This window comes from Solea solea, chromosome 19 (assembly GCF_958295425.1).
Source record: "Solea solea chromosome 19, fSolSol10.1, whole genome shotgun sequence".
Lineage (NCBI taxonomy): Eukaryota > Metazoa > Chordata > Actinopteri > Pleuronectiformes > Soleidae > Solea > Solea solea.
The window spans coordinates 19,639,405-19,664,917 of NC_081152.1; the positions used below are offsets into that span (position 1 = coordinate 19,639,405).

Below are 25,513 nucleotides of genomic sequence, written 5' to 3' on the forward strand. Positions count from 1 at the left end.
ATTGACTTCCGTCATTAGCACAGCCTAAACAAAGCCTCAGCTTTAAACTTAAACCTTAACCAGTCCCTCAGAAATGAGCTTCTTGCCTCATTAGGGACCAGGTTTGGGTCTCCATGCGGACCTACTGGACCCGACAAGGTCATTGTTTTTTACCACAGAAAAAAAGTGTCCTAAAGAGGTAACGAATACAAGAACACACCCCCTCGTGTGCCATGGGTGGCACCCTCAGGTGTGGGGGGAGGGGCGTGGGGTTCCCTGCTATTGTCATGCCCTAATGGAGGCCAAGCGTGATAAGCGCATGGACTTATTCATGCCACACGCCTATTCACGCCCATTCAGAGGGAACGCCCGGCCGTGACCTCTGCCTCGCCGGCTACTTCAGCCCGGCGTGTGTCTGTGTGTGTGTGTGCGTGCAGGAGAGCGCTGTTAACCCCGGCTCACTGTCTCCTTTCACATGGAAATAAATGAGGAGGCCCCTCTAATATACTGCAGCACTAGGAGGGATATAGAGAGCGCGGGCAGGGTGTCTGTCTGTCTGTCTGTCTGCACTTCATTTAAAAACACCTACAATTATCCCGCGCTCGTTACTTCAGGACGTTAATGCAGGAAGATTTAAATGAAAACATCCTTGTTTTTCAGTCGTTTTTTTATCATCTCGTTGTATACAGTTCCATCAGGGCCGCACAGTTAAGTGCAAAATATGTTTTGATATTTATGATTTTAGAACATATTTTGTAATGAAAATGACATTTAACATGCAACAATGCTGCTAATTATTATGTATCATATCAAAATATCGGTCAAAATAAGTGCAGGTCTAATTTTTTACTTCCCCACCTTCTTCAAAGGGATTATTCTGGTGATTCTTGTTATCTTTTTCTATCCTTAAAATTGCTGCAAACATTTCATCTAACAATAACTGAGTGTCGTGTTGTATTGATGTGACACCTCACTGATTCTGTGTTTTTGATGACTGTTTGAATGGATTTGATGAGGGCATGATGATGATTACGTCACTTTAGCGTCCTTTTAATAACAGGTGTGATTCTTTTAACCAGATCGTGTTGAAAAATATCAATATTCTCTTATAATAAAAGAGTTTATATACTCATGCTTAGGTGTATTGAAAATAAAATACTGGACGTTTTTGGATTAAGGAGAACTTCATCAATTTAAATTCATCATTAAATTGAGGTCAAAGCCTTTGTTAAACTACTATTAAACAAATGTCATTTTAGCACTGAATTCTGTGGTTAGACATAAACATCAAACTATCATCTGCATAGAGTGCAATCTTATATTAACACCTAAAGCTTTTTTTGCAAAAGGTTCCATCTCTAGATTAAAAAGAAGGATAATTTATAATATAAGATTAAGTTTATTCAGTAAAGTCTAGTTTGAAATGTTAAACTTTTTTCCCACGTGGATGTTAGAAAACTGCCGACGACCGCTTTTATCTCCTCCGTCAGCCTTTCTCTTGGTTCTTTCTTCTCGTTCTTTTTCTTTGTTCTTTCTCTTCGTTGTGTTCTCTGTCGTTCACTCAGTTGTTCTCTGCATGGCTTCAGCTCGCTGCCACAAACACCGCTCTCTTTCTCCCTCTCTCTCTCTGTAAATGTTCACATCTGTCGTTCACTGCACTTTCTATCTCTCAGACTTCACCTCCACCTGTTTATGATGTTATACGTAACTGTTTTCCTGTCTGTGTCTTTTCTCTGGTTCTAATGTTTTAAATGATGCCTGTTGCAGAAGAAACACAACATGATGTTCTTTATGTGTATGAAAAGTTGTGCTTTCTGTCTTTTTACTGATAAAATACCTACGATTAAAAGTTTGATCTCCACTGTACGAAGGTTTCAGGTTTACGGCGCTAACAAAAAAACATGAAAGTCAATGACATCTGTGTAGTTTTGTTATTTTAATAGAAATTAAATGAAGATATTTATGAATGTATTTGGTCTTTGTGGTCCCGCCACAGTCTGAAACCTTTGTCTCATGAACCAGGAAATCTCTACTAACTGATTCTATATGAATATGCAGAGTTTACACTTGAGGGGGAAGGATCTTCAGGCTGCTAATTTCAGTTTGTTGTTGTTTGACATTCAGTTGCTCAAGAATGGACTAAAATGCATCAATTATTGTCTTTTTCATTTATAATACCGTCATATACTGTTGGTGTATGTACAAAACTAGATGAGCCAAAAAATTTACCAATTTTGGAGAGAAACTGGGCGTTAATATAGTCTCTTTACCCCATTCTTGAGTCTCATGTTTCTGGTCAGACTGTGAATCAGAATCAAACAGAATTCTTGGCCCGGACAAGTCATCAGACGATAATTTAATTTTCAGTATTTTTGTGTACTCACTAACAGCTGTGCAGGGAAATTGCCTTGTGTGAACCTTTAGTAGTAACTTTCATTTTGTATTTTTCTGCATTAGAATTAAATAAATATTTTTCAGTTATTTATTTTGTATTTGTTTATATTTTCATCTCAGTTTTTTGGGCACAGTAAAAGAAGCCAAAGGTTTACTCAGTAAATTAGTCTACATTACGATAAATCCTCGGTCCCTAAAATCAATCACGTTAGTATTGTTGGTAATGTTGTTAGCGACTGCTAACTGCTACATCTTTCTCAAATCAGGAAAAGGGCTCAGGCTGTAACACATGTGGTTTTAATCCAGACATTTAATTTTTAACGTGTAAATCTGGAGGTTTACCATCGGTAGCATGCTAGCAGAAGTGAAAAATGACATAGCTAATTGCTAATGATAGCATATGATATGTGTTATTACATCTGTTAGCTTTAGCCAAGTTCTGCAGGCAAAATATTTGTATTCATGGCCACAATGAAATTTTCTATAAAATCTGTAAGTTTACCATCAGCACATGCTAGCATAAGTGACATATGACATATTGAATTGCTAATGATAATGTATGACATGAGTTAGCATGTATCTGTTAGCTTTAATCTCTGGGTTTGGGCTGTTAGTAATGTTCAAGCTTTGCAGCTAAGAATTTTGAAGTATTTTTAATTACTTTTAATTAAATAATACTCTCACTGTCATGTGAAGATGCTAAAATAATTCTTAAACTTTGGCATAATAATGTTTAATGTTTTAATGTTTTTGCTACTTATTTTCAAGTCGGAAATATCAGATGCTTAGAAAACGCAACATGATTAACTTTATGTTTTAGTTTTTCCGTTCATGTTCTTTGTCAGTGCTTTGTTTTCTTCTTCTTCTTCGTCTGACTCTGCGTGTCCTTTCTCTGTATGTTTATATATATATTTTTCCTAACCTGTTTCCTTCTTGACTATTTCTCTCTCCTTCTCTTCCTCTTTACAAGCTGCTGTAGCCACCGCAGCCAACACTGGCGCTGCTGCTGGGGCTCGGGGGCCCCCCGGGGGCCTTCCCCAGGGGGCCCCTGGTTTTCCCAGCCCCGGCCCTGCTTTACATAACATCCCCTCAGTAAACGAAGGTACAGAATGAAGTGACGGGTACCTGTTAGGGAAACAGCTCGTAGCCATACTCTTTTTCTTTGAAAATATTCTTTCCTGTAGCATCCTTTCTTTTCTCCTTTCCACACACACATATATATATTTATATATATATATATATATATTATATTCCCACCATCCACTTCTTTCTCTATTTTTCATTGTTCTCTCCACTTCACTCTCCTCTTCATGTCATCACGATTCTTCACCTTCCCTCTCTTCTCTCCATCAGTTATTCATCTTCCCAACGTTTCTCTCCTCGGGTCTCGTCACCTCATCTCTCTTCTCTTGCATCAGTCTTGTTTTTTTTTTTTCTTTTCCTCCCCCTGCAGCAAATGTTAGGTTTTCATCTCAGGTGTCTCGCTCCAGTCTTGTCCTCGTTTTTTGGTCTGCGGCGTCGTGTATCTGTTTATCTGTCTGTCCTGTCCTTGTCGAGTTCAGTTCACTCTCAGATCCACTCGGTTCAAGTCACCAGTGCAGAATAATTAGCCCGAGAAGCAGCCGAGGGTTTTAAATCTACACTTTATCGGATTATCAGCTGTTATTTAATTCAATTTTCTATCTAATGTTTCATTTAAATTTAACAAATGATCAAAAATGTCTCCATTCAATCTTCTGTACAAAGACACAAACAGCGTTGTGTCGTCTGCAAAGAAGTGGACCTGATGCATCTGAGCATGAACTGATAACAGTCCTTTTTATCCTGGTCAACATGTCCTTTTATGCCCTGTCTGTCTGTGTGTCCTGATGTCCCGGTGTCTCTGTGTGCTCACTGTTTGCATGCTTGCTGTTTTTCCACCTGATGTAATGGGGAGGAGGGAGGGTTTCGCCACAAAGTCAAACAAAACATCGATTAAATAATCAAAACATAAAGTTGGTGCCCAGCAATAAATAGACATTAAATAAATTTAGAACATGACTGAATGACAGAATGTTAAATTCTCCCAGTAAATTAAATTAAAGTACATTTTCATCCTCATGAGCTCAAATGAGAAACTAATTATCAGAATTTTTCTCACAGGGTGTTGGAGGCGTCCTGCCCCATTTTCCTGTACGATGAATGTCTGTGGTTTGTAGGGAAATACAAGTGCCTTTTCAAAGTGTGAATAACTTTGATTTAGTAAATGGTTTCTTACCATTCTAGTGAAGTTTTAGGACAGAAAACTGCAAGCATGCACTCAGATGTTCATTCCTTATTAGTACCTGTAGTGATATTGTAGTAAAACTGCAACTTTGTGTTTATGATTTTAAAACACTGCCCTGCAGAAACCACACTGTCACTGTTAGTGTCATTAAAACAATTACACTCAAAAATTGTTCCTGTTAGCAAAAAATGGTTGGAAAGAAATGCATCCAATGCTAATAATACAACCAAACAGTGTCCACTACATTTCCCTTTTCCTGTACCTAAAGTGTGAGAAGGCATTTGTTTGATTAGTTTCCAAAAATAGGAACAAGTCAAAGCAGGGATTTGTTTTTTTTAAGACTTACGAGGTGAAAGTGAAACTGAAGTCGCAACTGATGAGAACGAATCGGGATGCAAATTGAAATATTGGCGTAATTTGTAAGGCCTTATCCACACAGAAAACGTAACTTTCTCTGTACAATCTTGTTCTTTTTTGTTCTCCATAAAACAACACCGCATAGTTTCAAGAACTTAGAGTTCAAGGTTCTTAAAGAAATACGTATCTATCTTTGATCCTTCTAACTCTCAAGTATATTACCTTTCTTGTTTTTAATTTTTATGAAATTTATATTCTTATGAAATTTTTTTATGAAATTTATATTCTTATATTCTTATATCCTTTTATTTTTCTCTGATATTTCCATGTTAGACATGGTTGGAAAGCTTAGACATCACTCTTTCAGAATCTGTAAAGAACTCAAAATGTCTATCGGGAGACTTGTTCCTGGTTTTTCCATGGCTGGGCACATATATGCCAGGCCTGTATGGGGTGCTGTAACACTGCAACAGAAATACACCAAAAATCTAGAAGAAGACGTGGAGCTTGTGAGTTGCAAAACAAAAAATGGATCCAGCAATGTTTCCAAAACTTCTCCAGATATCTTTAATCTGCGTAAAATCAGCCTTATCTCAGCCGTCAAACATCTAAAGCAGCATCTGGTTCAACACCTACCATTTTGCTAACTAGCTTCACTAGGAGCAATTATGACTTTTAAATAAATTGGTTTATTAACCTTTTTACCACTCGAGGTTTCTGCAAGACAGTGATGCAGCTTTTACAAATAGAGGTTGACTGATTATTGTCTGTCAATCTGAATATGAAATGTTGACTTGTTTTCTTCACAGTAACTCGGTCAACCTCTACATACACATATGTACAGTATCTATTTCTGATTTCACTCTGTAACAAAGCTAACAGTTTGACTTTTCCCTGTTCTGCAAAGGTAAGTCTCACACGCTGCGTTTGGTAAAGAAATTTGCTCTGAAATTTCTTTCCCTGCTTAAAAAAAAAAAGCCGATCAGTGTCCGTGACCAAAACGTATATTTCACGTTCCTGCATCCTCTCCGGGAACCATATATTGAGCCAATATATGTGACTAAGGTGCTTGGTTTTTAATGTCGACGATGAGTTTTCTTGTCCCCTGTGTAAAAGCTAGTGTGTGTGGTTTTTTTTTCTCTGTAAAAATGAGCCACGATTTCAGCTCCGACTGGATGTAAAAAACATTTTGAAATGTTATTTTTCTCCATCAGACGAAATCAAGGGAAGAGATTCGTATTTTGTCGCATCACCTGGTGTTTATTGTTTAGTCCTGAAAACCCTCAAGGTTTTCTCATGTGTTTGAGGTCGAATCCTTCAGACGGTGCCGTGGTGTTGTTGTTGTGAAGCTGCGTGGAATAAAAAATGGTTAAATTCATCCTGACAAGATGAGGTTGTTGTCAGTCCTTCTCTCATTTTGATGTGAAGCACCACCAGGGGCAGATGTACCCAAGCTTGAGTCGTGCCGCCTTCGTTTTACCTGGGACATACCAAGCCTGCGGCTAATTGCGCAATCCGAGCTAATGCTAGAAATCGCACTTGAGTGGAGCTCCAAGCCTTGGCGGTCAAAGTCCTTCAAGCCGTTCACTCAACATGTTTCCATCTTAAATCAAACACGTTACCTGGATTCCAGGGCAAATCTAGTCTGTACTGTTTGATCTTAAATGGACAAACATGATTTGATTGGCTAACACCTTCACGGGAAAGTGTGCCTAACGTGGTTTTATTTGCTCTTACATGACAGCAGGTAAAAACTTGTGCATACGACAGAAAAGTTAACCATTGATCAGCAACAAGACTCTTGTGTGTTAGGGTTAGGGTTAGTTTCGGGGCAAAGTTTCGTTTCTAGACCTTCATCGGGCTACCAGTTTTTGAAAACGAGAAGCCATCTTAAATGGTGGCACTTTTCCATTATACAGTTCTAGCTCTACTCGGCTCAACTCTCAACTCAGTTTATAGTTCCTCCTCAACATGGGCGGGGTTATTATAGGAAGACTGAGTGAAACTGCCGCGATGACAAACACACAAACCAGTGACTTGTAAAGCAGTTGTTTTGGTTGTAACTGAATCATTAGAATCTGTTGATTTAAAAAGATTTGTTCAGAGAATCGTTCAGTACTTCCTGACACGAGTTCTGACACAGTCACTGAACTGAAATACCACTGAACGTGGCCGTGATTCGAACTCACGATTGATTGGCGGCTTTCAGCAGTGCTGTTGCTAAATACTCCGAATACTCCTGTTAAATATTGAGATTTTAGACATTTCCTTTGCTAAATGTTGGTGATAAACGTCATGTTTTTTTAAGAATTTTTAAGTCTTTTTAACTGATCTACAGTTCGGCATTGTTCGCTTTGATTCTTGTTTCAGACATCGAGCTCATGACTCTTCCAGTGACGACACTCTCTGACCAATCAGAGGCCGGCAGACTTTTCATCGTGAAACGGTTGCAACCTTTACCCACAGTTTTCGGCTGGTCACATTTTATAGATTCCCTCCACATTTCTGTGGGAAACTTTCCCCTCGATTCTCCCAGGATTGCGTCTTAAGAGAAGGAAAACCAGATTTGTCTGTGGTTTTCTTCTACGTTAAAACAGGGCCTCTTTGCGACAGAATGCCGTCTCCAACAGGTTGGTACATCTGCCCCTCAGCTCTGGTTAGCAGAAATAACAACGGAACTCTAACCAAGACTGGAAGTAACCGTGCTTTAAAACCGTACTTTTCCCATCATGTTGTTGAACTGTTGTTAGTGTGTGTGTGTGTTCATGAGGATTGTGTAAGTATGAAGTTACTGTGAATGTGACAAAAAACCCACTGCTGTCATATAGAGACATGTTTTTTAACAGCTTATTTTAGCAAAACGGACGGAAATTACATTACATGTCATTTAGCAGACGCTTTTATCCAAAGCGACTTACAATGGAATTGAGTACAATCAGCCAGGGGTGGAGTCGATCTTGTGACCATTGTGACCATGATGTCTTTCGCACACAGGGTACCGGTCTTAACCTCGGAGCCACTCCACCCCCAAATCATGAAATCATGATGAATTTAACTATATTGAAACATTTAACAATGCAAACTGTAGTCAGTTAGCTTTTAGCATAATCTCAACCTTCCTAAAATGGTTGATAGGGATGTCTGTTGAAAGGTAGCTGTCATATCACTTGGAGAACGTTCCAGTTGTATTCGGACGTCGTCATTTTCTCAGTTACGAGTAGACAGTTTTAAACGGAGCGCCCCCTGAAGTTGCAATTCCAGGTTGTGAACTCATTCAGGGGCAACTGGAACACACGGCTAATCCCTGATGCTCGTCTGTCAACGTTTCTCTGCACATTTGTACAAAAAATAGGTTGAATTTAGAGTTTTATGTGACAGCGGTGAGGTTTGAGCATGACCTTCACTACAGTCTCCTCTAACTCTGAGTCTGTGTGTGTGTGTGTGTGTGTTCAGGTTGGAGCCAGCTGGCAGCCATGCACTGTGTGATGCTCCCCGACCTCCTCGGCCTGGACAAGTACAGACCTCCTCTGCTGGAGATGTTGGCGAGGAGATGGCAGGATCGCTGTCTGGAGGTAATGTACTCTCACACATAGACATATCTGGCCCATTAACCTCATCCATCACAATTCAATGTCCAACCTTCACCATAAAACCAGGTCTTAAACCCGAAAAAGTCTCATTAAAGCTCTGAGGACCAACCAGAGTCCTCACTTCCTCTGCACAGCTATTCTTCTTAGGCTTCTGCTTTGACTTTCATCTGTTCGGACAACCTAAAGAAAGCATTACCCTTAACTTTAACCATAACCAGTGAATGACTAACCCTAACCTTAACCCAACCAAAATTTTAAATATTAAACTTATCCAGTTCCTCAGAAATGAAGTTCTTGCTCATTAGGACCACGTTTTGCTCTCCATGAGGACTACTGGTCCTGATGAAGGTCCTAAAGAGGCAACAAATACATAAGAACCCTACCTCTCACTGTTAATCCCTAGTGCTAATCTTAATCTGAACCAAAGCTTCAGAAACTGAATTTCAACCTCATTAGAACCAGATATTGGCCCTCAAGAGGACAACTGGTCTTGGATAAAAATCGATGAGAAATGAGGTTCTGCCTTATTACGACCACGGGTCCTGACAAAGGTTAGTGCTTATGCCAGAAAAAAGGTCCTAAAGAGGCAACAAATACAAGAATGTTCTTGTACACAACTAAATCTCTAACCCTAACATAAACCTGGTTCCAACCCTGTCACTCAAACCAAGTCTTAATGCTGAAACATCCTGACAAAATGTCCTCACCTGCTGTTTATACAGCAGGTGAGGACAAAACGTCTTATTAGGTGAGGACCAAACGTCTTATTAATGATAAAAATGTCTCTAAAGACCTCTTCTCCTCTCTCCCTCCCTCTTTCTCTCCCTCTTTCTCTTTCTCTCTCCCTCTCTCTCTCTCTCTCAGGTGCGAGAGGCAGCACAAGCTCTCCTGTTGGCCGAGTTGAGACGAATCGGCCAATCGGGACGCAAGGACACCATCGACGCATGGGCTCTGTACCTGCCTCAGTATGTGGACATGGTCAGCTCACGTGAGTGCCTCAGTAATCTGAGTCATTTTTAATTCCACGCTGTCTTCAGACTGTGTTCACTGCTGTTAAACGGCCTTTTCTCACCAGCTAAATGAGGTTCGGGTCACTTTGTAAAGCAGCGCTTGCTCCCCTGCACCAAACCCCATAGAGAAAATGAATGATTTTTCATTACAGCACACGGGGTGGATGTTGATCCACTGCGGACTCCATCAGTCACTTCAAATGTGCCACTGGGTAACCTTGGTGTTTGGAAATTGTTGGTTCCCCCGTGTCCCTGTGTCCACGTGTCCCTGTGAGCCTTAAAACGCTTGTTTTCTCAATAGACTTTGGTGCAGGGAGCGTGAACAACTTAGGAAGTCACACTAACTTGATTTTCCACTCAGAAATGGTTGTGTAATAGTGAAAGGAAGTGGTGAATGTGTTGTTGGTGTAGAATTTATTAAGCAAGCCTTTTGCTAAGCAGCTAAAATCGTCTTTTTTTCCCCCGTTGACCCCGGAATGTCTATCAAACAAACCCAATTTGAAAAAATCTCTCTCTCTCTCTCTCTCTCTCTCTCTCTCTCTCTCTCTCTCTCTCTCTCTCTCTCTCTCTCTCTCTCTCTCTCTCTCTCTCTCTCTCTCCTCTGTGTGTGTGTGTTCTGTCTCTTATTCTGTTCATCTATCTGTCTGTAGCTCTGTGTATTTCCTAGTCCCTCTCTCTCTCTCCCTCTGTGTCCGTCTATAGTTAGACCTGCTGATGGGAAGAAAGGTGAATCTCCACCTTCTTTTACTAGAAACAGCCCTCTAAAATGCTGTGTGTGTGTGTGTAGGAGTCATGGTTGCTGAGGATGCTGGGGGGGGTTTCTCAGGGGAACTGTTACCATAGAAACGGGCACCAGTCCGTGTTGTGTTACCACAGCAGTACCGCAGGCAGGGGAGATGGTGGGAGTGATGGAGCGGTGACCTCGGGGGATGAGGAAGGATGGAGAGCTTGGGGGAGGGAGGGGAGGTAACACAGAGAGAGAGAGAGAGAGAGGTTAAAGGGTCATTGAATTTGATCTGCGTGCTGCACAGCAGGACTGAAACAGACAGTAAGATGACTCCTGCTAGTCCTGGAAATCCTGGAACATCATGGGGAGAGTCAGGGAATGTGTGTGGGTCCCCGAGGGAAGTCTCCCTCTTGATCCTGAACCTCAGCCACATGTTTCCTTCAAACTCTACTTTTATCCTGTTGACCTTTGTTGTGTTTGTTCACAAATTCTCCTGAACGCCTCATCTTAACATCACATAAACCCTGCAGGTCAAATGATCACATTTTTAAATAAAAGAAGACAAATCCAGTGATTTGAACAGGATTCCCGCTCCTGTGACTCACTAGTGTCATTACTTCATGACACCTGGTGATGGTGCTTATCCCCGGAATGAGGGAAACCTGCACAGAAGAAGCATTTTAACTCACTGTGTTGTAAAACTGTCATTATCGTAGCCACATAATAAACCGGATACATTTAAACATTGTTTACTCAAGGAAAAACTGATTTTATCTCATTTAAAAAAAGGTCTGCCCTGTTATCTCAGTGTGTGACAAACCTTTCCACCTGGAAACTGGAGTTTATAAACCGTTCACTCTCCCACACCAAACTCCATAGAGAAAACAATTTGTTGTTGATTCGCCACAGTGACGCAAACTGACCACAGGAGGCAGCAGCAGACCAGCAGCCCCTGTGGCCCATGTGAGCTTAAAAACGCTGATTTTCTCTATGGGCTTTGGTGCGGGCGAGTGAGCGGTTCACAAAACGACACACGGGTGACGTGACACTTTGGATTCACAGAAGCTGAACACTTGAGGAAGTTCACAGCAGGTGTGACAAAACTACCAGCCATGCACACGCACACGCACACGCACCACACAACCAGAGGCTTTAGTCTCTGAGCAGCAGGGAGACGACGAGGCAGCGACGAGGACAGTCCACCCAGGGACACACACACACACACACACACACACTTAACACACTCATGTTCACACACACTCGATTAAACAAAGTCTCCAGCATTGTGCGGCGTGCGCTCGCATGAACACACACACACACACACTCTCAGGGTCAAACAGTGTGAGAGAAGCAGCTGTTTCTTTGATCACTCAGCGGCAATGATCACTTCCTCTTCTCCTTTTTTTAAACTTTATTGTTTCCCTCCATCGCCCAATCCTGCGCTTACCTTTCTCTCCCCCCCACGTCAAGCTGCTGTTGTAGGAGATGTGACCTTTCCTTCTCTTTTCTCCCTCATCACCTTTGTCGTTGTTGCATCAGTCCCTCATCACCTCTCCTTTACCATCTTTTCCTTTTCTACTCTCTTTTTTCATTTCCTTGTTCCTTCCTTCCTTCCTTCCTTCTCTCCTTCCCTCTTTGCCCTGCCTTCCATTTGATACTCATCTATATATAGAATTACATTCAAAAATTCTTTAAAGCAAATGGTAATGGTCTTATTTCCCTCATCACCTTCCCTTCTCTTGTGCTCTATCCTTCCTTCGTTTATTCCTTTCCTCCTTCCTGACTTCCTTCTAGTTTTCCCTTGTCTGTGTGGATGAAAGTTAAAGTTAAAAACTACATAAATGACACATTTATGCCGTAGAACTTAAGTAAAGAGAGAAAAGTCATAAATGAGACCTTGTCCTTTTTGCCCCTGAAATACTGGGTACACAACTTCAATCTAAATATATATAATAATAAATATAAAACCAGAAGGGAATACGACTGATTGGATGAGTTATAAAAGGACTAAAACATAAAATCAGTAAAAACATAACAAAACAATAATAAAATGGTAAACTCTTGTGTCATGTGACTGAACGCTGATTAAAAACCTGTTCAAACTCAGGATTAAGACCGTGTCATTTTGACCAGTGGAAACGAGGAATTAAAGAGGGAAGAGGAGATCCAGCAACAGACTGAGGAGAGGAGGAGGAGGAGGAGGAGGAGGTCCTGGAGGTTAACAAGGCATGCTGGGAGCTATGTGTCATGGCTGACATGACAAGCTTGACCTTGGAGCAGGGCAGAGTGTCTCCTCCCCTCCCTCCTCTCTGCCTCCCTGTCATCCTCCCCCTCTTCTTTTTCTCCCCCATCTCCCGTATCTCTCTCTCTCCTTCTCCTCCCCTTGGCCAGGACAGCTGAGTTATAGGCCTGTGTGTGTGTGTGTGTGATATAAACCTGCAGAACATCATAATAAACTCCAGCGTTCCTCAGTTGTTCGGAAACTTCCTCACAGTCTTGTCTTTTAAAGCTGGTATAAGCAGGATTTTCTGTAGAAACACGTGGAGGATCAATATCTGGATCAATATCTGGTTTTCGACAGCGTTTCCGATGACCGATTCTTGTTCGATATCGGTTTTATTGAGTTGGGTTTTAACCAAAACTCTATCACACATTACAATCATTTAATTTTGATTTCGTACCTGGTACTTTTAAAGTTACATGTACATAATGGTGTGTTCCATTTGTAGTCGGAACTCGGAAACTCGGATCAACCTCATCAACCTTGGTTGTGATCGACTGGTGTTGCTAACAATGTCTCGCCTGAGATACGTTAGTTTCCATGTGTTTTTCCCGACTTTTCAACTTGCCGACTTCCGATGTAAATGGAATGCAGCAGAATCCCGATGTCGTCTAATGGACACACTAACATACATTTTTGCCCAGAAGTGGAAAAGTTTCTATAAAATGTGACGTCGACAGACGGAGAGCGTCGTCACTGGAAGAGTCATAACACGAGAATCAAAGCGAACAATGTCGAACTGTAGATCAGTTATAAAGACTTTTAAAAACATGCGTTAATCTACAACATTTAGAAAAAGGAAATGTCTAATACGTCGATATTTAACAGAAACTGAAAGCCGGCGATCGATTGTGAGCCGAATCACGTCCCGTTCAGCGGTATTTCAGTTCACGCAGGAAGTACTGAACGATTCTTTTTAAATCATCTGATTCTAATGATTCCGTTACATCCAAAACAACCGCTTTACAAGTCAATAGTTTGTATGTTTGTGTCGCGTTTAAAACCGCGTCACCGCAGTTTCATACTGCCGTTGCTATGACGACTCCGCCCACACTGAGGAGGAGCTATGAAGTCATGGAAAAACAACGTGACCGAGTAGAGGCGAGCCGTGCCGTGCTGGAACTGTATAGTGGAAAAGCATCATTATTGTCCTGCATATTCCAGGTTTTTTGTTTACATCTTCTTGACAGCCAATCACAGCCTCTGAGCTCGCTGCGTGCTGATTGGCTCCCTGATGGCTGATGTTCCGTGGTTCATGAACTGCAGCTGAACTGAGACTGACACACACACACACACACACACACACAGAGAAGCATCACTCATTCAAGTCCAATTAAGTTTTTATCACGTAAACATGCGAGACGGATGCTCTGCTGTTCATGCTGCCCGTGTGTGTGTGTGTATACGTGTATGTGTAATATAAAGTCATTATCAGGTGTGTGTGTGTGTGTGTGAGAGAGAGAGCAGGTTAATTGGAACATGGAGCTCAGTGGTAACGAGGATTAATCAATGTAATTAAACTAACTGTAATAATAGCTTGTCATTAACTCATGGTGACATTTGTGTTTCTACTCAAATTATCTGTGTGTGTGTGTGTGTGTGTGTGTGTGTACGTACCTGATATTCCTTATGTTGTCACATTATGGGGACAAAAATCAAAACTCACCCATAACGTAAACCACTACATTTTAAGGTTAAGACGTGTTTTACAGTTCGACTGAGGTCAGGGTTCAGGGTTCAGGGTTCAGGGTTAAGGTCAGTACTAGTTATTGTTAAGGTTAGAGTAAGTCAACGCAATGTCCTCTGAAGTCATGGAAACCTCTCTGTGTGTGTGTGTGTGTGTGTGTGTTCATTAATGAGGCTGTTTTCTCGGAGATTAGCGCAGCATCAGCTCCGTTTCCCTCCGTCGCTTCATTCATTAGCGCAGGCCCGCTAATGAAAAGCCACACTTAATTGGCAAAGGGGAGATAAAGGCTAAATGAAAACACTAAATATACTGTGTGTGTGTGTGTTTCAATTAATCCCTTAGATAACGAGCAGGCGCCAATAAACCCTTATTAGCTGCTTAACCAGGACAGTTAGTCTGATTATAAAGCGCTATAATCATTAGCCTACTGCTCACTCTGTCTCCTGTGACCACACACACACACACACACACACATATATATATATATATAATATATAACATTAACTCAAATCTCTCTCTCTCTCTTTCTCCACAGCTGGGACAACCACAGAGTCCTCTCCTCAAGCTCCGCCCCCTCCTGATGCCCAACCAGTGGAAACCAAGGCTCCTGAGGAGGAAATGGACGTCACTGATGATGACATCACAGCAGGTAGGAGAGAGAAAGACTGTGGTTTGAGTACGTTCTATACATTTACTGTTAAAGGGATAGTTGAGGTGTTTATAGATAGATAGATAGATAGATACTTTATTCATCTCACAGAGAAATTCACATTTCACATTTCACATTTATCAGTAGGAAACACAGGTTGGTGTTTCCCACACCAAAGTCCATAGAGAAAATCAGCGATTTTAGCATCGCGGCACACAGGAGGTGTTGATCTGCCGCCTACGTTACTAAGTTCAAATGTTATTATTGTGTGACTTTGGTGTTTGAAAACCTTTTTTCAGATTTAACCGAGTGACAAAAACGTAAGAAAAGAGGCAGCAGTAGACCAGCCGCTCCTGTGTCCCTGTGACCTAAAATCAATGGTTTTCTCTATGGGGTTTGGTGCAGGAGAGTATGAGCCTTTATCTGGTCTGGTTTTTGTTTTTAAGAAACATTCAAAAGTCATTTATCTTTCATGTGCTGCTGGGTTTAAGGGTGTTGCTCCAGTGACTCTAAACGTTAAATGTGTGTGTGTGTGTGTGTGTGTGTGTGTGTGTGTGTGTGTGTGTGTGTGTGTGTGTGTGTGTGTGTGTACTTTGACCCGCATGGTGTTAAAAGCAGTTTGGTGTTTAGTGTGTCACACATGCTCATGAAGTGAGAAGTTATTCTCCTCACCTGCAGTACAGGTAGAAACACACACACACACACACACACACACAGAGAAAAACACCTTTCTGGTCCATTTATCTTTAAGTGTGACAGACGGGAGGATAACACAACCTCCAACTTCTGCAGTGGTTAAAAAAGTTTGGCAATATTTACTGATGCCCATGAATATAAATATTACAGCTGTCAATTGATTAAAACCCCCCAAAAAATGTAAGAATTAGCTGTGATTAATCGCATGTTTTAATTCAAAAGCTCGTAATAACCCGCATTCAAACATAAAATGACTTCATGTAGAATAAGGACAGTTTAGAAATGAATGAAAATTACGTTACGTTTTTTTTTATTTATTTTGAACTGAGTCGATCGTTAGTTGCCTTAAAGTGGTGTGTAAGAATTAGTGACATCTAGTGGTGGCACTGCACATTGCTCCGCCCACTTCTCCCCCTTTTTGTCTACTACGGGAACTGCGGTGGCCTTCGCGTACCAAAAAGAATGTCTTCTCTTTTTTGTTAGTTTTTGCCTCAAAGCGTGAAACGTGTGCTCTGGCTTGTTTTGTCCACTCGGGCTTCTGTAGAAACACGGGGGCACAAGATGGCGGCTTTCGAAAACTAAATTAGTTTTTCTTTAAAGCGATAAAACACTTAAACAAGCAGATTTATCAAAAGTTTATTCAGTTTCTGCCAGTAAACCCTTGAAAATGTTAAATATTTGAAATGAATTGCAGTGTATTCATTTTGATAGTATGAGTTTAGAAATTATTAAATTTTCTGGGTTGTGAGTGTGTGTTTGAAGACTTAATCAGATGTAAAATCTGTGATAGCATATTTTCTAATTGATCAGTGATTCAGGTAGAGTAAATAATCTGTTTCCAGTGTCTCACATGAAAATGACAGAGTGAGCGTCAGTAACGTGTTTCTACACTAGAGGGAAGACTGAGCTCAATAACTGAGAGGGAGGGGGGCGGGGTCTCATCTGCCTTTGGTCAAAGGTCACTGCTGGACACATGCCCCGCCTCCTAATATTGGAAGTTGTGTAAACGTTGCTGTGGTTGTGATGGAACTCATAAATAAAGCTGATCTCTGTGTAACAGATAAACTAAAATAATCCAGACTCGGATTATAATTTGGGTTTAACGTCGGATCAGGTTCTCTATTGTTTTGTGTCGTCCTGAATGAAGAAGAGTCGCATCATTGGCAGCAAACGAACAAACTCCCCCTCCCCTCCCCTCGCCTCACCTCGTCCATCAGTTGCGAGGGGGGTCCACAGCGGCACAGATAAAGGTCAGAGGTGAAAGGTCACGCTGACCCTCACCTCTCTTGTGTCATTAGCCCCGCTGTGATTTGGTTAGCTGAAACGCTAGCCTCCCCCGTTAATCTAATGGCGGAGCGTGGAGGTCGTTTGGGTCAGGATCGCGTTTCTGCTCACAACAGATTGAACTTATGGAGAGATGAATGATCGCAGCGGATTCTGCCATTGTTTTCTGATCATTGTGTGTGTGTGTGTGTCCCAGCTGGTGTGTGCTTATATTATTATATTACACACACACACACACACACTGTGAGGCAGTGAAGTTATTGTATGAGTGTTATAAATGTGCAGGAATGGTTTTTATCGTGTCTTTATTAGAGTCTGCGGTTCAGTACAGAAGATGTGTTGTAGTGAAACATCGCAATATTTTATGGCGTTATATTGTAATGTTTTTATTTAATTAGTTGTTATTTTTTGTAGCTGTAACAGTATTCTTAACGGTGGAGTTGGCAGCAAACGTTCAGATCTTTGAATCTCTCCTCCTTCCACTCGCTCACCAGACAAAACTGTACATAGTTCATACAAGTAGTTTTTCGTAATATACTGTATATATAAATATGTTGTAATATATCACCATATTTATATTATCCTCATACATCGCAAATATTGCATCCTCACATCTTTAATCGCGATGTGTATCATATTGCCAATTTCTCAATAGTACTCGGCTCTACTGCATATGGTTGTGTATTGACTATGATATCAGTACTCAATATCGGTTAGTTACTGGTCGGATATCGGGGGTAAAAAAATAAAAAAGGTGAAATCTGATACGATTCCCAAAATGCTAAATATCGCTTTAATACTTCACTCAGCACAGACTGTTAAAAATTTTAATTTTAATGTCTTCTTTATGGAAACTGAATATTTGTCGCTCGATTGGAGCATGTTAGCATATTTGTGCTAATGTGTTAGCGGCACATTAGCATGAATAAGTTGTTCATAGTTGAAAAGGACTGTTATGTTGGACTGATATTGGTACAGAATCAAATGATCTAGTTTAAACTGAAACCAGTACTAGAAGCTCTACCTTTAAAATAGAGTTTGGTACACAATTGTAGAACTGTTTATCGGTACTTAACTCACGTACAAAAATATAGCTCAAGTTGTGAACAATTAGTCCAAAAATACAAAATTTAATATCTATTTTTTTGTGTGGAATAATTGTGATAGCAGAAAATTGTCAATATTTTACACGGTGGGCAAAATGGGCAAAAAAAAAATAACGATAACGCTCGTTATCTCCTTTAAAAATGTGATATTAATTATTGCTTATAGACGCAAAGACAAAGATGTTTTCTCCCAATATGCACAACCACGCTCGGCTAACCTGTGTGACAGGGAGGATGCTAGTCAGAGGTCATGTGATCACGTAGGCCCACTAGTGGTCGTGAAGTGACATTGAATTCCTTCTGCTGCACGTTTCAGGAAATCTGTTGAAGTTTCAGTGCGAGTTTCGTCAGTTTTTGTGAAGTCTACACAACAATCGACGCAGATTCTGAGATTGTTGACGTTTAAAAAGTCCTCGTCCTTGTCCTCTCATGTAGAGACAGTGACTGTTTTTGTACTTTGAATAATAAACAACCTGTGAAAGTCTCAAATTCATATCCAGCAGATAATCAGGCAGGCAGACGGCGGGTGAGTGGGTGAGTGAGGGATGTTTAGGCCTGTGGGCAGATTCAGATGTTAATACTTGGTCACATTGATCAGGGCCGAGCTCGGTTTTCACCTCAGAGACGTGGATCCTCCACTCGCCACACACACACACACACACAGTCGTAAAAACACAATACACACACTTCTGTAATCGGCTTAAATGGAAATGAGATAATGGGGACAGAGACGGGAGACGCGGGGAATTCTGTCTGCAGACAAATCAACAGTGTGTTTGTGCGTCTGCAGCCTCTCTCTCTCCTCAGTATCATTCTGATGTTAGATGTACTGCTGTTGATTCATACTGTTATTATTATTATTGATTATTATCACGTCTGGTTCTCACTCGACGATGTTTTACACGCGGAGAGAAGTTCTGTTATTGTTGATATTAACATTTTACCAACAATAAAACACAAACCTGACACTTTTCATTGTAGTTTTAGTGTCAGGGCTGAATCTGAATACATGAAAAAACATAAATATTACATTTTAAAAAGTATTTAAGCAGCTGAAAGTGGAGAAAGTGGAGGATCAGTATATTATAATAATATCTCTCTGTCTCTGAGACTGAGGTTTGAAAAGAACGCGACCAAAGATCAGAATTGTTTAATAACGGAGAACGGGATTATCTCTGTACCTAACTTTCATCATAAATGAAGCTATTTATATCTTTTTATTCATAATAATTATGACGGAAAAATACCTTGAATTAAGAGAGATGGAAATCCATTCCAGCAGCCTGTGACATCATTGTTTAATTTTCACCTGATTTGGATTATTTATTGTCGTTTGGTCCATAAAATGTCCTTAAAAATATAAAAATATTGTTGCTCAGTGTCTTGTTTTTGTCCACAAATCAAAAGATGATTCAGTTTTATGATTTTTCTGTTCAATGGAGCAAAGAAACCATAAAATACTTCACATTTTACAAGCTGAGAAATCAGAGAAAGTGAATTTAATTAGTAAAAAAACACTGAGAAACACGTTTGACAATGATTTCAATGAAAAAGATGTGTTTATATATTACGTTCTGCAGCTTTTATCATCAATTCAACACTAAGAATATAATAAAGAAATTAACTTGTAAAGTTTTAATTATTCATCAGGATTGTTGTTCTTTCTCTCTCTCTCCGTGATGGAAAGATCATTTTCTTTTCTCTCGTTTCATTTGTTGGAGCAGAAATCGAATCGCGTCACAGAGTCTGAGCCGCGGAGCCTTTAATAAAAACTAATTCCTTCTTTATGAAGAAACGCGTCGTGATGGAGCCACGTCCACGAGAGAAGAGGGAAAAATGAAACGTCCAGAGAACGTGACAGTGACGAGAACGCGGCGGGATTAAAAAAGAGACACACACACACACAGAGAGAGAGAGAGAGCTGTCAGATTACTGAATTAAACTGGGAAACAAACGCATAATTGATCACGGATGACGTGAAAATGTGAAACAGACCTCAGGGTTTGAGTCAGTGAATTATGAGAGTGAATAATGAGAGAGGAAGTCGTTGGATTAAAAATACAGACTTTACTTCATTCAGTCATTTCTCTCTCACTTTATCCTCCGTTATGAACCAGTGAGGCAACGATGTTGGCAGTATAAATAATACCTGTAGGGGGCGCTAGCATAGAAGTCAAAGAGGCAGCAGCTTGTTCAGCTTGTGTCTTCGGTTTTAGTCGTATATCAAGGGATCTAGGCGTGTTTGTTGATATCCGATAAAACGTCAATAATATCGCGCATTCTTCGTAACAAATATAGCGTAGATTTTGCCACAAGGGGGCGCCTGCATCTTTTCTGTCATTGCTGGACCACATGATTTATTGTGGTCTTATTTTTACTACTCTTGTTTTTCTCACTTAAAAATGGAAAAATAGAAAAATGATCATAGCAACATATTAAAATCGTATGTAGCATTACTCTGACCAAGACAGTTGCACGGCATTATCACGATAATTGTAAATATCAGTTTAAAATTCTTAAAATATCTCTAAAACAAACCAACTTTGCAAACTTGTTTGTATTTTACGTCACAGACAGGATACGTACATTATATTGAGCATTTTTAAGTGAATAAAATCAAGAACTGTAAATTATGGGTTTCCAGGAATGACTCGTTAGTGAACAAGAAGATGTTTTTTTTTATTTCTCACAAGAGATAATTCATTTTTGTTTTCTTTGTGACCCATTTTTATCTCATTCATGGTTTAACCAAATGATGGAAAGTGATTTATCACAATTTGTACTTTTGATGGTACTTTATTTTATCACAATTTGTACTTTTGATGGTACTTTTTTATCAATGAACGTTAAATCAACTGGTGCTCAGATAAAATTGAGGATTTTTGCTTGACCTCAGAGAATCATGAATCTTGAATTACTCCACCTCTGAAGTGAGAACTGAAAGACTCAGCTCTGGTTTGGCTTACTTCTCACCTCTTAATCTACGTTTTTGTTCTTACAGAGAACGTAAAGTACCGCAGATATGGTGTTGATTCAACCACTAATGATACCCAACCTTAATAAATCCAAAAGGAAGGAAATAATGAAGGGCTGAAGGTGGAAAGTGAGGAAGGGCTAGGATCGAGGGGAAAGAGGATCATTCGTAGGATGAAATGAGTGATTTTCAACGAGGATTTTTGCTCAAAACGTCTGTCCCTCCGTCTCTAAAGTGATAACTCAAAGTCTCAGCTCGTATTTGTGACGTTTTAATCTACATGTTCGTTATTACACAGAACCTAAAGTACAGAATGATACCATACCTTAATCATCTGATCCTTTATTCTAATTCCAAGAGAGGAAGGAAATAATGAGGGAGAGAGAGAGGGAGGTGAGAAGTGGGGAGAGGTTTAGGACAGAGGGAAAAGTGGAAGGAAGAAGAAGAAGGAAAAAGTAGATTAAGGATGAAAAGGGAAGTGAAGGAGGTGAGGATGAAAGGACGCTGAACAAAGGGAGGGAGTGAGAGGAGAGAGAGGAGCAGAGCTGATTTCTTTGTTTGAGGAGCAGTAATCAATATCACACACACACACACAGAGAGAGTGTGTGTGATTGGGGTCAGCTCTTGACCAATTAACCTCACGTTGAAAACAACCTGCTGTCGCTCTTCTTCATTCACTCAACAACAGGAAGTCACTCATTCAGCGTGTTTATACGGAAGAAACTTTATTTACACCAGGGTTTTCCATCGTTATCAATGTTATTATTATTAATATTAAAGAGTTTCCTTATGAACCAAAACACTGTGTTTACAGTTTCCACTATGTTTCATAGTGTTCACATTTCAAATTTAACACGCAAAAATCTGTTTGTGTACAACTACAGTGTTTTTCTTCATGTCAAACTGTTAATACACTGTTTTAACGAGTGGTAAATTATAAATAACTTCCAGATATTGAAAGTTATTCTGGAAAAATGGACAAAAAGAACATTTTCTGGCTCTTTTATGGTTAAAATAAGCACAAAATACATTTTGAGGCTTACATTTGAATATTTTCTGGTATCTTTGCCCCAAGAAGACAAAAATAAATCATTAAAACTGATTACATTTTGATTTGTGGACGTTTAAGAACATCGTTATAATCATTTCTGGGACATTTTGCCGACCAATCAATGACAGATTAATAGATTTATGAAAATAGACGAGTGAATGGTAAATCAACATTTTACTGTAGTAAAAAAAGTAGATAATTACGACTCCCTCTAATTAACGGTAATTGTAAGATCTGTAAACAAGCTAAAAAAAAGCCAATAATCAAAAGTGTAATTATAATTTTGCAGCGATGCAAATGAACCGAAGTTGTAAACAAACATAAATAAATAATAAATGAAGCCCAAGAACGTTCCCATGTTTCCCCTGAAGGACTGCAGCCTCGCCAGCTTCCCATCATGCACCCCAGCTCCGCCTCCATTGGTAATCAATGGGAGACGACTGGTAAAACCCGTTCACCGGGGACCGAGTGCGGGGATCAATATCAGCGGGAAGCTGATGTGAGAACGATGGAGGGAAGAGAGAGAGAGAGTGAGAGAGAAGGATGGACGCTTAAGACGTGTGAGAGAGAAGAGGAGAGGTTTAAAAAGACTCTGAGAGACAGAAGACGAGAGGACGAGCAGCAGAGTGAGCTCTGTCCTTACTGCAAATGTCACGAGACAGAAAATCTGCGGGGGAAAATAATTGAAAACACAATTAAGTTGATAGAGGGAAAAGATTCCAGTCCCGAAAAAACCCGCTCGCCGTCCGTCCATCCGTCCTTCCAGAGAGACACGAGCGAGTCCACGTGAAGGTTAAGTGTATTTTACCTTCTTAAGACACAGACAGAAGAGCTATCTGTGCACACACACACACACACACCGCTTCAATTAGACTGTAGACGAGGAGGAGGAGGAGGAGGAAGAGCAGGGGTCAGAGGGGCGGCGGCATGAGAGGCCACAAACAAACTGAGGAGAAGTTTGTAGAAGAAGAAGCAGCAGAGAGGACAGTGACCTTCTGCTGTCACTGCTCCATCATCCCTCTGCTCTCTTTTTCCCTTACAGTTCTTTTGTTGAGGGAAAAGTTCAAACTTGAACAACTTTAATCGAGATTTTATGGAAATCAGAACACGGTGTGCTGCAATTTACAATTTGTTAAAGCCCAAAATGTGAGTCACAATATCATTTTCAGATGAATAAATGTCTTAAACTTTATTTAACGTCTTCTACAGACTGAAGAGAACATCTTTCTTTCACAGTAATCATTTTAAATATGTTTTTTTATATCAAAATGACATTAATGACATTAAAATGACCGTTCTCCCTCTGATATCGTGAACATGTTGCTGTTGATCCCTGTCAAAAATAATCGAAAATTAGATTCAAAATCATTCAGCACCAGCTTGAACTTAAAAACACAGCCTAGAAGCACAATCAGACCATCTGAACATGTTTCTGTGTGGCCCAACAGAGCAGTGGAGTCTTAATCCACTTTTTTTTACTTTTTTTTAATCCATTAGAAAAATGCACAAATCTCCTAAGGGGGGGTGGGACGGCCTAAAAGAGGGCGGGACTTCAAGTTGTCCAAATCACACAGAACTATAAAAACAGATCAGTGTCGCATGATGAGGATTTAAGTCAGAGTCTCAAACTATGTGGTTAATTATCTTCAAATGTTAGCACAATGTTCCATCAAGATAAAACAATAACTATTATTCATGATGATATTTGACAGAATTTCAAAGTAAAAGAGTTACAGACTACACAGTTCACAATGATTAAAAACAAAACAATTCACATTTTCAACTTTGAAAATGAACAAATCCAAAAATTAAACAACATATGGACAACTTTAATATAAAAACTGAACATGCTCTCTCTATATATATTTATATGATTTTTATGTAAAAAACATTTAATATAAAATGTATTTGTGTATTTTTATTTGCAAAAGATACATTTAAATAATGCATTTAGAGTAAAGGAAGGGGGGAAAGAGTTGTGATGTTATTGGTTTGGTATCATTTATATTATTTTTATTTATTTTTAGAAAAATCCCAGCAACAACATCCAGTTTTATCCGTTATTGTGATTAAAATAAACACTCACAATAAGTCGATCTTAGTAAATCTCCGTTATTAAATGAGGGAAATGTGTAAATGAAAAAAGAAATCGTTATTATTTCTTCTGACTGGCTTGAAAATACCTTGAAAACTAAAATCTCCATCTCATCATCATCAAACGAAGCCAAGACTCTTCGAAAATATGTCAAATATGATACAACAATTACAAGTTTTTTTTATATTTTGTGCTAAAATTTCTGTTTCTGTATTTCTCCTTTTGTTTCTGTTTAAATGACAATGCGATATTTAGTCATAATTGTGTGGACTCCACAGGTCGTTGCATTACACCACTCTGTCCTCTTCTTCTTCTTCTTTTAAATAGATTCCTTCCTTTATAGATAATGTCATTTCAGCCAGAAAGCCTTTTTATCCCAATCCATTTCTATAGGTTTTTTTTGGGGATGAAGATTTAGCAGAGCGGAGGCAAGCGCGCACACACACACACACACACACACACACACACACGCTGCTCCCTCCCCCTCTTTAGTTTATTGGGTTATGTTTGGGAGCAGGTTGGCCAACAAATAGGATTTAGATACAATGTTATTACAATAGATCTGCCGCTCGTGAAGGAAGCCGATCAATACGCTTCAAAAATCAATCAGTCCTGTCCACACACACACACACACACACACACACAGGAAGTGATGCTACCTGCTGCTGCTGACGACTCATGAAACTTCATGGAGGTCCTTCATCATGTGAAGGATTCTTCTTTATTTATTTATTAAAAAAACGGTGCATCATTTTTAATCGACCTCGATTCATCCTGACTCAAACCTTCAGGACGTTCACTTTCTTCTCAAAGGAACTATATTAAGCAAATGAGCAGCCAGCAGGGGGCGCTGGACTCTATACAGAAGACACTCACTGTTAAATTAAATGATCAATGTCAGCTTAAGTCTGCGACACCTGAAGAATATGTTCACAGCTTCATTTCGCTGCAGGACGGACTTTTACAAGAGGAAACTGACGTTTCACTCCCTCACACCAAACTCCATAGAGAAAATCATCAATTTGACATCACAGCACACAGTTGGTGTTAATCCACTGCTGCCTCATTCTATATGTTTAAATGTGTTCTTTTTTCACTTTGGTGTTAAAGAGTCATTCAGTTAAATTGACCTCTGTGACACAAACTTATCAAATAAGCAGCAGTAGAGCAGCGGCTCCTGTGTCACTGCCTGCTAAAAACACTCATTTTCTCTATGGAGTTTGGTGTGGGAGAGTGAACAGTTTTATAAAGGAAGACAAACTTCATTTTCCTGTCGCAAAAAGGGAGAGAAAAAGAAAAGATAAAGTGACAGATGTTGACTTAGCTGATGTAGACATTATTAGTCAAGTCTTTTATTAAGTGGCTGA

At 39.9% G+C, this 25,513-nt stretch overlaps 1 protein-coding gene across 3 annotated transcripts in view; it reads left to right on the forward strand.

Moving 5' to 3' along the window:
• The window catches only part of LOC131445912 (WD repeat-containing protein 7), a 79,216-nt gene that overhangs the window by 22,794 nt on the left and 30,909 nt on the right, over positions 1 to 25,513 (forward strand). For 2 of the 3 annotated variants that reach the window (XM_058616667.1, XM_058616669.1), the window contains exons 20-23: positions 3,344 to 3,475; positions 8,450 to 8,568; positions 9,451 to 9,574; positions 14,827 to 14,940. In XM_058616667.1, the coding sequence (XP_058472650.1) occupies positions 3,344 to 3,475; positions 8,450 to 8,568; positions 9,451 to 9,574; positions 14,827 to 14,940 (489 nt within the window). The remainder of the gene's footprint in view (positions 1 to 3,343; positions 3,476 to 8,449; positions 8,569 to 9,450; positions 9,575 to 14,826; positions 14,941 to 25,513) is intronic. The other variant, XM_058616670.1, reaches the window with a different exon arrangement.